The sequence below is a fragment of the Mobula hypostoma genome, chromosome 2 (genome assembly GCF_963921235.1).
Source record: "Mobula hypostoma chromosome 2, sMobHyp1.1, whole genome shotgun sequence".
Lineage (NCBI taxonomy): Eukaryota > Metazoa > Chordata > Chondrichthyes > Myliobatiformes > Myliobatidae > Mobula > Mobula hypostoma.
In genome coordinates, this window is record NC_086098.1 from 79,565,997 (window position 1) to 79,580,137 (window position 14,141).

At 40.9% G+C, this 14,141-nt stretch overlaps 1 protein-coding gene across 1 annotated transcript in view; it reads left to right on the top strand.

Moving 5' to 3' along the window:
* lrrc1 (leucine rich repeat containing 1) overlaps positions 1-14,141 on the top strand; it is a 140,468-nt gene that overhangs the window by 30,289 nt on the left and 96,038 nt on the right. The window contains exons 2-3 of the mRNA XM_063039174.1: positions 5,838-5,955; positions 12,383-12,461. Coding sequence (XP_062895244.1) covers positions 5,838-5,955; positions 12,383-12,461 — 197 coding nt within the window. The remainder of the gene's footprint in view (positions 1-5,837; positions 5,956-12,382; positions 12,462-14,141) is intronic.

Sequence of the window (14,141 nt, forward strand, 5' to 3'; positions counted from 1 at the left end):
TTGTTGGTAAAAAATGAAATCAAAACCTGAGGAAGGTGTGACATAGGATTGGAAGATGTTGAATCGTTGTGGGTATTGTTAAGAGACTGCAAGGGTAAAAAGACCCTGATGGGAGTTGTATACAGGCCTCCAAACAGTAGCCAGGATGTGGGCTACAAATTACAGCGGGAGGTAAAAAAGGTATGTCAAAAGAGCATTGTTAGAATAATCATGAAGGATTTCAATATGCAGTTAGATTTGAAAAAGCAGGTTGGTGCTAATTTTGCATCCCAAGAGAGAGAATTTATAGAATGCCTATGAAATGGCTTTTTAGTGTAGCTTGTTATTAACCCACTAGGGGTCAGCTATTCTGGATTGGGTGTTGTATAATAAACCAGATTTAATTAGGGAGCTTAAGATAAAGGAACCCTTAGGAGCCAGTGATCATAATATGATAGAATTCACTCTGCAATTTGAGTTGGAGCTGAAGGTAGATAGGTCACCTGGATCAGATGGACTACAACCCAGTGTTCTGAAAGAGGTGGCTGAAGAGTTTGTGGAGGCATTAGTAATGATCTTTCAAGAATCAGTAGATTCTGGAATGGTTTTAGAGGATTGGAAAATTGTAAATGTCACTCGACTCTTCAAGAAGGGAAGGAGGTAGAAGAAAGGAAATTGTAGGCCAGTTAGCGTGACCTCACTTGCACATGGTAAAATAGGCCAAAGGCAGCATTGTTTCCTTGAGGGAAAACCTTGCTTGACAAATCTGTTGCAGATCTTTGAGGAAATAACAAGCAGGATAGACAGAGGGGAAATGGTGGACGTTGTGTGTTTGGATTTTAAGAACGCCTTTGACAAGATGCCATACTTGAGACTGCCTATCAAGATAAGAGCCCATGGTATTACAGGAAAGAAATTAACATGGATAAAGCAGTGGCTGATTGGCAGGAGGCAAAGAGTGGGAATAAAGACTTCCAGTAATTCGTGGTGTTTCACAGGGGTTGGTGTTACGACTGCTTCTTTTTACATTGTATGTCAATGACTTTGATGGCTTTGAGGCCAAGTTTGCAAATAATACAAAGATAGGTGGACTGGCAGGTAGTGTTGAGGATGTAGGTGTAGATGGACTTGGACAGATTGGGAGAATGGACAGATGGAATATAGCGTTGGGAACTGTAACATCGTGCACTTTAGTAGAAGGAATAAAATTGTAGACTATTTTCTGAATGGGGAGAAAATTTAAAAATCCCAAGTGCGAAGGGGCTTGTGAGTCCCTGTGCTCTGGTAGTAATGAGAAGTGGGCATGTCCAGCATGGTAAGTGATAGATGCCACCATCTTGAGGAACTGCTTCTTGGCGATGAATGAGGATATTGAGTTGGTTATTAAAGACTGTCGTGGGATAGCTTAGAAATAAATGATTTTCTCATGTAGGTTAGAGGGCACAACCTTGGAATAAATGTATTTATGCACATTTTATTCCATATCTGTACTTTATCCTCTAACTTTATTTTCAAGTTCAAGTTCTAATTTATTGTTATTCTACCATACACATGTATACAGCTAAATGAATCATTGTTCCTCTGGGGCTTAAGGTACAAAACACAGAAAATATAATCACACATAGCACATATAATCCTTTATTCTTCATAATTGTTGCATATAGCACCTTGACCAACACACCACAGTAAATTCCTAACAAATGTAATGTATGTGATGAACATAAGAACATAAGAAATAAGAGCAGGAGTAGGCCATCTGACTCATTGAGCCTTCCCCACCATTCAATAAGATCATGGCTGATCTGTCCATAAACTCAGCTCCATCTACCTGCCTTTTCTCCATAACCCTTAATTCCCTTACTATTTAAAAACCTATCTAACTTTCTTAAATATATTTAGTGAAGAAGCCTCAACTGCTTCCCTGGGCAGAGAATTCCACAGATTCACCACTCTCTGGGAAAAGCAGTTTCTCCTCATCTCTGTCCTAAATCTTCTCCCCTGAATCTTGAAGCAATGTCCCCTAGTTCTAGTCTCACATACAAATGGAAACAACTTTCCTCCTTCTATCTTATCTATTCCTTTCAAAATTGTGTATGTTTCTATGAGATCCCCTCATTCTTCTGAACTAGAGAGAATATAGTCCCAGGCGACTCAACCCTTCCTCCCTGGAATCAACCTGGTGAACCTCCTCTGCACTGCCTCCAAAGCCAGTATGTCCTTCCTCAAGTATGGAGCCCAGAGCTGTACACAGTACTCCAGGTGCGGCCTCACCAGTACCCTGTATAGTTGCAGCATGACCTCCCTGCTCTTGAATTCAATCCCTCTAGTAATGAGGGCCAACACTCCGTTTGCCTTCTTAATAACCTGTTGTACCTGCAAGCCAACTTTTTGCGATTCATGCACAAGCACTCCCAAGTCCCTCTGCACAACAGCATGCTGCGAACTTTCACCATTTAAATAATAATCTGCTCTTCTATTATTCCTTCCAAAGTAGATGATCTCGCATTTACCAAAGTTGTATTCCATCTGCCCGACCCTGGCCCACTCACTTATCCTATCTATATCCCTCTGCAGACTCTCCACATCCTCTGTGCAATTTTCTTTTTCACTCAGTTTAGTGTCATCAGCAAATTTTGCTACGCTACACTCAGTCCCTTCTTCCAAATCATCAGTGCAAATTGTAAACAGCTGTGGGCCCAGCACCAACCCCTGTGGCACCCCACTCACCACAGTCTGCCAACTGGAGAAACACCCCATTTATACCAACTCTCTGCCTTCTATTGGTTAACCAATCCACTATCCATGCCAATGCACTTCCTCTGACTCCATGCATCCGTATCTTATTTATAAGTCTCTTGTGCGGCACCTCATCGAACGCCTTCTGGAAATCCAAGTATATGACATCCACCTGTTCCACTCTATCTACTGCACTTGTTATGTCCTCAAAGAACTCCAGTAAGTTTGTCAAACAGGACCTCTCCTTTCTGAATCCATGCTGCGTCTGTCTAATGGAACCACTCCTTTCTAAATGTTTCGCTATTTCTTCCTTAATGACAGCTTCAAGAATTTTTCCGACTACAGATGTTAAGCTAACTGGCCTGCCGTTGCTCGTCTTTTGCCTACATCCTTTTTTAAAAAGTGGCATGACATTTGCTGTCTTCCAATCTGCCGGGCCCTGCCCAAAATCTAGAGAGTTTTGATAAATGATTACCAACACGTCTACTGTAACCACCGCCAATTCCTTCAACACCCTGGGATGCATCCCATCAGGACCAGGGGACTTATCTACCTTCAGGCCCTCTACTTTGCTCATCACTGTCTCTTTAGTGACAGTGATTTTATCAAGGTCCTCACCTCCCATTTGAATAAAGTGATGAATAAAGCTGATCGTTGATCCTTAGAACTGGGGCTGAGCCCTTGACAGGTCAATGTTTGTGCAAATTTTCAGATTGCGAGAGATAGGAAACTGAAACTCTCTATCCCTCTCCCAAAATATTAGTTGAGGTGGGAAGCATTTAAGATCCTGAAACTGGGCAGGAACATGTCATGAGAAATGTTTTTTGTTGAGGTTTAAAGACGTCGGAGCACAATGAGGCCTTTCGACCCATGGAGTCTGCTCCACTTTCCATCGTGGTTGATTTATTATGCCTCTGAACCCTATTCTTGAGCCTTCTCCCTGTTGTAACCTTTGCAACCCTAACTAATCAAGAGCCCATCGACCTTCACTTTAAATGTACCCAATGACAACATCCACAACCATCTGCAGCAGTGAATTCCACAGATTCGCCACCTTCTGGCTAAAGAACTTCCTCCTCATCTCTGATCTAAAGGGACTTCTCTCTATTTTGAGGCTGTGCTCTCTAATCCTAGACTCCCCCACTGTAGGAAACATCCTCTCCACATCTACCCTCTCTAGGCTTTTCAATATTAAATCAGTTTCAATGAGACTCCCACTCGTTGTTCTAACTCCAGCAAGTACAGGCCCAGAGCCATCAGTCCTTGTATGTTAGCCCTTTCATTCCCAAAATCATTCTCGTGAACCTCACCTGGTTTCTCTCCATTAACAGCACATCCTCTCTTGGATACAGGGCCCAAAATTGCTCACAGTACTCCAAGTGTGGTCTGATGGTCCAATGCCTTTTAAAGTCTTATAATGAATGGCTCGAGTAGGTGACTAGCTCCTGCTTGTTCCTTTGCTGTGGAATGAATGAAAATAATTTCAAGTTCAAGGTTATTGTCATCTGACTGTGCATGTATACAACCAAATAGAACAATGTTCCTCTGGACCACAGTGCATCCATAATATATGTGTTACACGCAGCACATAAAACAAACTAGTAACACAATTAAGTTAATGAGATATATTTCAAAATTGGTGTGATTTGAGCAGCATAGGTAACAATACAATAAACAGCTCACTGTCCTGGTGACAAGAGCTTGGTGGTGGCAGGGTATTCATTAGTCTTGCAGCCTGGGGGAAGGAGTCATTACCCAGTCTGGCAGTGCTGATGCTCTTGTACCTCCTTCCTGACAGTACTGGGTGGAAGTGATTGTGGGATGGGTGGCTGGGATCCTCAACAGTGGGTCCCTTTGTATACAATGCACCCAGTAATTGTCACAAATAGTGGGGGGAGGGAAACTCTGGTGACCCTCTCGGCAAAAGTATTTGTCATTTTCGGCTAACCAGTGACAACTGTCATCCAGATGATGCAGAAAATGCCTGGCAAACCCTTGCAGCATGCATTATAATTATAGAATGCGCTGAAAAGCTATGCTTATTTGGAGCAATATCATATTTGACAAGCGTGTGTGTGTGTGTGTTTATATTAGGTCAGGGGAATAGAACCTTTATTGCTTCAGAGGGTCACTAGCGTGACACGTGTTTTATTTTAACCACATACAGTTGCTAATAATTTTAGTCCCATGTGTGAAGATGCTAATCCTAGAATTTAATGAGAGTCTGGTTTCTCTTTCTGCTGCTGCCAAATGACAATGAGCCAATAATATTTTCCTTATTTAAAATGCAGGGAAGCAGGGAATTGTGACTTCTGGTGTGTGTTTTGACAGCATTAATTGCTTGTAATTAACTTCCTTTGTTGTCAGTGTGGGGATAAAGACTGGGACGTTCATGCAGTGGATTTTAGAGTTATGGAGTCACACAACACAGAAACAGGCCCTTCGGCCCACATCCTGCTCAACCTTTCGCATTCATGTACCTGTCCAAGTGTCTTTTAAATGTTGTTAACGTACCTGCCTCAACCACTTCCTCTGGCACCTCATTCCACATACTGATCATCCACTGTGTGGAAAAATTGCCCCTCAGGTCCCTTAGAAGTCTCTCTCTTCCTCACCACAAAATGCTGCAGAGGGCTGAAAAATCTGCAGAGGGTTGTGGACTCGGCAAGCTCCATCATGGGCTCTAGCCTCCATAGCTTTGAGGATATCTTCAAAAGGTTATGCCTTAAAAGGCAGTATCCATCACGAAGTGCCCCCACCACCCAGAACATGCCTTTTACTTGCATCAAAGAGGAGCTATAGGAGCCTGAAGACACGCACTTAATATTTAAGGATCTGCTTCTTCCCCTCCACCATCAGATTTCTGAACAGACAATGAACCAACCCACGATCAGTACCTCACTACTTTTGCTCTCTTTCTGCACAATTTATTTAAAATCTAAATATTACATTCTTACTGTAATTTGTATATTTTATGCATTGCATTGTACTGTAATACACATAGTTCATATATTTTGTGAGGTTTTTCAGGGTTTGGAAGGTTGATAGAGGAGTGAGGAATGTTGTTATTTTTGTTTTCCACGTCAGAATTGTTTGTAACCATCTTCTTTCACCTCTTTCAGCCGTTCTTCCAGCTGGTGAAGTTACGAAAACTTGGACTAAGCGACAACGAAATCCAACGCCTTCCCCCTGAGATAGCAAACTTCATGCTGCTAGTAGAGCTGGATCTTTCTCGAAACGGTAAATTATTGGAGTAAACACTTAAATCTTCTTTAAAATTTTGTTGCATTGTCTACATGGTCAATTTCTGTACTTTTTCTATTTTCTCCTGTGTGTGCATTCATTAGTTGTTTTTTTTTGTAGTACAGTGGATTTCAGTTAGTCAGGGCAGCTACTTATTTGGGCCAATTCTTAAAGAACAAAAGCTAATCAAGAGAAGAACTGGTATTCTCTTCATTTATTTGGGATGCTGCTTAATTGGAACAGGAGACCATTGCTGAGCAGTTTCTAACTAGCGTTAGTCCTGTGCAATTGTGTGACTGTTAGGCACCACGCTTGGGGGTGAACAGTTTTTAAGTAATGGCAGGTGCTTGTGTTTGTGTTCAAAAAGTAGTGATTTTTGTCACTGATAGTTGGTGAGAAATAGGTAGTAAGACAATTCAGAACTGCTTTGCTCAGTGTGGTTTCAAGCATTCAATCATGGAGATGCGAGAAACAGCTGGGTGTGAAATGGAACAATTTCACTACTTCAAGTTGGGAACTTTGGAGAATTTAAAGTTATTGTCAATCATCTTGAATGTTAGATTGAAAATGAAGATTTGGAGGATACAGTCATTGAAAGCATTGTATGAAGGGAGTCCATATCTGCACTGGGTATCTGCGTTGATTTTGTTCATTTGCAATCAATCAAAAGAAAATGGCAGCGTACACTGAATAAATTCTTCCATCGATAACGATTTGGAACTAATACAGATTTTTATGACATTGTAGTCATATTGGTAGTGTTCTAATTTGTACTGTATTTCATTTAAGTATATAATCTGTTACTCAGTTGAATGGTAGTTTGTCTTTTTTAAAACCTTTTTAACTATTTCCATGAAATTTCAGCTCATTGGGGCAGCCACTTAATTGAACCAAAATGTTCTGTCCCGACTGGACTCCACTGTATTTCTCTTTTTCATTTGTTGTCATTTTCATTCTAATTAAGCAATTCCAGTTAGTTTTTATTAATGTCACTGACATATTTATTTTCTTATTTAATGTGTTTTTTTTAAACCAACTAAACAGGCAGCTGAATTATTGACGTGCAGTGATAGAACACAGAACGTATAGCACTACAGCACATTACAGGCCCTTAGGCCCACAACGTTGAGCCGACCTTTTAACGTACTCTTAGATCAATCTAATCCTTCCCTGCCTCATAGCTCTCTGTTTTTCTGTCATCAATGTGTCTATCTAAGAGTTTCATAAATGCTGCTAATATATCTGCCTCTACATTATCCCTGACAGGGCGTTCCACACACCCGCCCCTCTTTGTGTAAAAAAAAACACACTTAACCTCTGACATCCCACCGCTACTTTTCTTCAATCACCTTAAAATTTATGCTCCCTCATAGTAGCCCTTTCTTCCCTGGTTATCCACTGAATTTGTGCCTGTTACCATCTTGAACATCTCCATCAAGTCCAGAGAGAAAGCCTTAGCTCGCTGAACCTATCTTCAGAGGACATGCTCTCTAATCCAGGCAGCATCTTGATAAATCTCCTCTGCACCCTCTCCCAAGATTCCAGTTCCTCCACATAATGAGGAGAATGTATTGGAGGCCTCTGTCGGTTGGGGTCGATGATGGATGCTGTATCATAGCTGTCTATGTTGATATGCAAGGCAGTACCCCGTCTGGTACCATCAATCATTCCACAGTCAAAGTCACTTTGAACACATTTCTTCCCCAATCTAAAGTTTGATCTGACAACAGCTGAACCTCCTGATCATGAATGTCTGCACTTCTTTATGCATTGAGTTGTTGCTATAGATTGGCTCAGTAGAAGTGAACAAACCTGTACAAGTGTACCTAATGAAGTGGCCACTGACTGTGGTCACTAAGTAGATGATTCATGTTGTTGTTTGTGGGATTTGCATATGTTAATCTGGAATGACTCTATTTTAGTACAGAACAGCTGGATAACTGCTTGTCTAGAATGTCAGGGTATCATTTCTCCTGACATTAACATCCAGTATGACCTATGTCATTTTGAATTCTGGCGTGGGTATGTGTTCTCAGCATTTTGTTGAAGTTTGATGGTTGGAAGCAAGGTTAGGATACTCATAGTGAACAACAGGTTGACAGTGTAGGAAAAACCAAAGGAAATGAATATTAATTTAAAAAGCAAAGCTTTGGGGAAATTGATGGCACCGCAAGCTGATAAAATCACCCAGCAGCTATCAGAATCAGGTTTAGTGTCAAATTTTGTTGTTTTGTGGCAGCAGTACAGTACAATATATAAAATATTTATAAATCATAGTAAGAAATATATATAAACCTTATTTAAGTAGCACAAAAAGAGACCAAAAATGGTCAGGTAGTGTGCATGTGTTCACGGACTGTTCAGAAATCTGATAGTGGAGGGGAAGAAGCTGTTGCTGAAATGTTGAGTGTGCGTTGTCAGGGTCCTGTATCTCCTCCCTGATGGTAGTAATAATTCTTAATGATGGATGCTGCAATTTGAGGCATCGCCTGTTGAAGGTGCCCTTGCTGCTGGGGAGGCCAGTGCCACGATCGAGCTGGCTGAGTTTACAACCCTCTGCAGGTTTTTTTCTGATCCTGTGTAGTGGCCTTCCTATACCAGATGGTGATGCGACCAGTTAGAATGTACTCCATGGTATCTGTAGATACTTGCGAGAGTCTTTGATGACATTCCAAATCTCCTCAAGCTCCTGATGAAATACAGCTGCTGGTGCCTTCTTTGTAATTGTATCAGTATGTTGGGCCCAGGACAGATCCTCAGAGATATTGACAACCAGGAAATTGAAACTTTTCACCCTTTCCACTGCTGATGCTCTGCCGAGAACTGGTGTGTGATCCTTCGACTTCCCCTTCCTGAAGTTCGCAATCAATCCCTTGGTATTGCTAACACTAAGTACAAGCTTGTTGTTACGATGCCACCCAACCAGCTGCTCGATCTCACTCCGCCACACAGTGGTATGAGATTGGACTTGAGAGAACATGGACTCATGAAAGAAATGGGGTTTAACAAATCCATTAGTGTTTTTGAAGGCATTGGAGGGAATATGCAGGAAAAGATATACCAATAGATGTGGTCAAGGTTGAGTTTATAGTCATATGCACAAGTCCATGTATGCCTAGGTGCAATGAACAACTTACTACAACAGCATGATGGGAACATAGCATCAGATAAGTAGCATTCATAAAACAGAAATTATAACCTTTTTTTTTACAAGAAAGAATGCAATTGAAACAATAAAACATAAGTCCATTGTAGCGTAAAGTGGTCATATTGTTGCTAAACAGCAGTGATTAAGGTTGTGCAGGTTGGTTCAAGGACTGAATGGTTGAAGGGACATAGCTGTCCCTGAACCAGGTGGAGCAGGTTTTCAGGCTCTGCCCTGCCTGCCTAATGGGAGATGCTAGAAGCTGGCAGGGCCCAGAAGATGGGGATCTTTATTATACAACTGTACAAGCAACCATAAACTACAAGAAAAATAACAATTTAGACTCTAATCTAACTTGAAGAGTAGAAGTTCAGCAGGAAAAAGTGGGTGAAATAGTAGCACAGTTGAACATCTATAGCAAGCTGCCAGAAAAGAAGTGGCAGGTCGTGTCCTCTTCTTTGTTCACGGTTATGTATAATTAATAACCTTTTATTTAAAAACAATTGTTTCCTTTGTCTTCCCATGCTTGTAGCTAGCTTTCTTGTTCAGTTAATGTACACTTTTCACTGGGATTTGATTTCCATTTCCTCCTTGCTCTCATGCAAATTTCTGTTCATCAAAGTGAATTTATTATCAAAATTACCATATACTACTTGGAAATTCTTTTTCTTGCAGGCATTGACAACAAAATAAACCATAAGACACAGGTGCAGAATTAGGCCATTCGGCCTGTTGAGTCTGCTCTGCCATTCAGTCAAAGCTGAGTTATTCTCCCTCCATTCCGTCCTCCTGCTTCTCCCTGTAACACTTGACGCTTTTTCTAATTTAGAACCCATCAACCTCCGCTTTAAGTATACTCAATAACTTGGCCTCCACAGCCGTCTGTAGCAATGAATTCCGCAGTTTCACCATCCTCTGGCTAAAGAAATTCCTCCTTATCTTTGTTCTAAAGTGACATCTCTCTGTTATGAAACTGTGCCCTCAGAGGGCCCTAGACTCTTCCACTATGGGAAACACCCTCTCCACGTCCACTCTATCTTTGTCTTTCAATATTCAATAGGTTTCAATGTGATCCACCCCTCATTCTTCTGAATTCTAGTGAGTACAGACCCAGAGTCATCAAAAACTCATCATATGAATGAATGTTTCTCTTTGCAGTGTGTGCAGTGAGGCATTGGGACTGGGCACTTTGCCATGTTTGGGTTGTCTGGCTAGTTCAGCTGAGCGATTATCCCCAATAACCATTATGCATCCTTTTTATGTCTCAAGTGGAATATTTCCCGAGACAACTACTTAAGCCTGCATATCAGATCTTTAGAATGGAAGCTGGATAACTGCATGTAGAAATTTACACTCTCACATTTTTAACTAATTTATCTCTCCTTTGTCACCTTGGCTGCTCCCCTTCCAGTGTTCACAGTGTTAACCAGCGGGACCCTGTTGGGTGGATCATAGCCCAGGCAGATTCTCCTTCCGCAAAGGACAGGCCAGCTTCTAAAAAGAAATGCTTGACTGATTGGGAGCAGGAGTGCTTACTTAGTTCCATCTTCCTATCTTGCAGCAACGTAGACAGCTATGTTGGCCGACATCAGTGACCTGAGTCTAGACAAGGATTGAATTTGACCATAAGACACAGAAGCAGAATTAGGCCATTCGGCCCATCGAATCTGCTGTGCCATTTGATCATGGCTGATTAAGTAATTTTCTCAACCCCATTCTCCTGCTTTCACCCTGTAACCTTTGACGTCCTTACTAATCAAGAATCACCAACCTTCATTTTAAATATATCCAATGACTTGGCCTCCACAGCCATCTGTGGCAATGAATTCCACAGATTCACCATCCTTTGTCTAAAGAATTTCCTCCTCATATCTGTTCTAAAGGTACATCCTTCTATTCTGAGGCTGTCCTCCCTGGTTTTTAGACTTCCACTTCCACTCTATCTAGGCCTTTCAGTAGTCAGTAGGTTTAATTCCTCATTCTTCTAAATTCCAGCGAGTATAGGCCCAGAGCCATCAAATGCTGGTCATATGTTAACTCTTTCATTCCAGGATCATTCTTGTGAACCTTCTCTAGACTTTCTCCAATGTCAGCACATGTTTCTTAGATTTGGGCTTAAAACTGCTGACTGTACTTCAAATGCAGTCTGACCAATGCCTTACAAAGCCCCAGCCTTACATCCCTACTTTAATATTCTAGTCCTCTCAAAATGAATGCTAACATTGCAGTTACCTTCCTTTACACCAACTCAACCTCCAAGTGAACCTTGAGGGGGTCATGCACAAGGACCTAAGTCCCTTCGCACCTCTGAATTCTGAATTGTGAATTTGGGTTGTTTCTTGGGTAGAAAGGGGGAGCAGTTAGAAAGGAAGGGTATGTTCCTTGGATTTCTTTCACTTAAGCGGTAAATTGTAACTGTCAAAGTGAATATTGACAAATGCACATCTTGCAGTAGCATCAGATAAGTAACATTCTCAAGAAAATCATAAAGAAATTATACACAATTTGTATGAGAAAGAATAATTGGAGCCAAGTATTTTATTGAAAACTTATCAAAGTAGTCATGATGCTTACTTATTTAGAGATATAGCACGGTTGCAGGTTCTTTAGGTCTGAGCCTGTGCCACCCAATTACACCAATATCACCAATGAACCTACTGCCCTGTACATTTTTGGAAGGTGGGAAGAAATTGCACCATCTGGCCAAACCCATATGGTCACAGGGAGAATGTACAGACAGTGGCCCGAATTGAACTCTGGTTGCTGGTGCTGTTCTGGTGTTGCACTAACCACTACCCTGAGGTTCATTTTCTTGCGGGCATTCACAGTTAATACAAAAATAACACTATAGAATCAATGAAAGGCCACACACAGGATGGACAAGCAAAGCAGCCAATGATCAAAAGATGACAGACTGCAAACAGAAAAGGAAAAGAAAAACAAAATAATAATATTAAATAAACAGTAAATATTAAGAATATGAAATGAAGAGTCTTGAAAGTGAGTCCACAGGTTTTGGGAACAGTTCAGTGTTGGGGTGAGTGAAGTTGTTTGGAAGAATAACTAGATTTATAGAGTTATGCAACCACAGAAATGGGTCCTTCAGCTCGTCACATCCATACTGCCCTCTTCCCATCCACACTAATCCCATTTGCCCACATTAGGATCATATCCTTCTCTCTCTTTCCTTTTCCAGTTTATCTAAATGCCTCTTAACCATAGTTTTACAAAGCACTATTATCCATATATGACTAATTGAATATATTTTTCTTTTTGCAGATATAATGGAAATTCCTGAAAGCATCTCATTTTGCAAATCGTTGCAAATAGCAGACTTCAGTGGCAATCCCTTAACCAGGTAAAAAGAACTGCACTGTAGAATGAATCATTCATGTTTGTTGTGTGTTTAGTCTGAAATACTTCCTGAAAAATCATTATTAAAGTCTTAAGTGCAATATTGTTGTCAGACTGAATAAATCATACATTAGAATTACTTTAGCCAGAGGGTAGTGAATCTATGGGATTCATTGCCACAGATGGCTGTGGAGGCCAAGTTATATTTAAAGCAGAGGTTGATAGGTTCTTGATTAGTCAGGATGTCATAGTTGGAGAAGGCAGGAGAATGGGGTTGAGAGGGATAATGTAGTGATGATGGAATGTTGGAGCAGACTCGACGGGCTGAATGGCCTAATTCTGCTGCTATAACTTACTGTCTTATTGAAGTATCAGCATTTTGGGGATTAAGGACAATATTTGCAAGTTATTATGAAATAACTCAATTGACAAGTGGTGATTCTTTAAAAAATATGCGTTAGAACATAGAACACTAAGACACAATACAGGCCCTGTCGGCTCACAATGTTGTGCTGACTACTCTAAGGTCAATCTAACCCTTCCCTCCTACATAGCCCTCCAATTTTCTATCATCCATATGCTTACCTAAGAGGTTTTTAGATGTCCCTAATGTATCTGCCTCTTCCATCACCCTGAGCAGAGTATTCCACACACTCACTACTCCCTGTATAATAAAAAAAACCTTCCTATGATATCTCCCTTATGCTTTCCTCCAATCAGATTAAAATTATGCCCCTAGTCTTGACCATTTCCACCTTGGGAAAAGTCTATGGTGTTAAAGTTCAAGGTTTAAAGTACATTTATTATCCCAGTATGTATACTTTAGCAAGCAACCATGAAACAAGAAACATAGTAGAACACATTACAAAATGCAACACAGTAAAGTCTGTCAAGTACCCAATCTGCGAAAAAGAACAAATTGTGCAAACAATTAAAAAAAACAAATAACACACAGAATATGAACTGTAGAGTCCCCAAAAGTGAGTTCATAGCCATGGCACCAGTTCAGCACTGAGACGAGTAAAGCCAATGGCTGCAGGCCACAGCTGCAGTTAGTTCAGTGCTGAGCTGGTAAACCTCGTGCATTCGTGAGTTGAATACCATTTTGTCATTCACCCTTGAAAATCACAGTCCATTCTTTCTGTGCCTCTCATCATCTTGTACACCTCTATCAATTTTCTTCTCGTCCAAAGAGAAAAGTCCTAGCTCACTCAATCTATCCCAATTTAGGCCGAATGTCCTGTTTCTGTGCTGAACGTATTCTATGACTCTACAATAACCCATATTATATTGCTCTACATACATCTGGGAGTCCATGTGCAAGATTCCCTAAACGTTAACCTGCAGGTTGAGTTGGTGGTAAGGAAGGTAAATGCAATATTAGCATTCATTTTGAAGGGACTAGAATATAAAAGCAAGGATGTAATTCTGAGGCTTTATAAGGGATTGGTCAGACTGCACTTTGAATATTGTGAGCAGTTTTAGGCTTTTATCTAAGAAAGGATGTGCTGGCATTGGAGAGGGTTCAGAAGAGGTTCACGAGAATGACCCTGGGAATGAAAGGGTTAATGTATGAGAAGTGTTTGACTCAGAGCTTGTATTTGCTATAGTTTAGAAGAATGAAGGGGGGATCTCACTGAAACCTATTGAATATTGAAAGGCCTAGATAGAGTGGATACAGAAA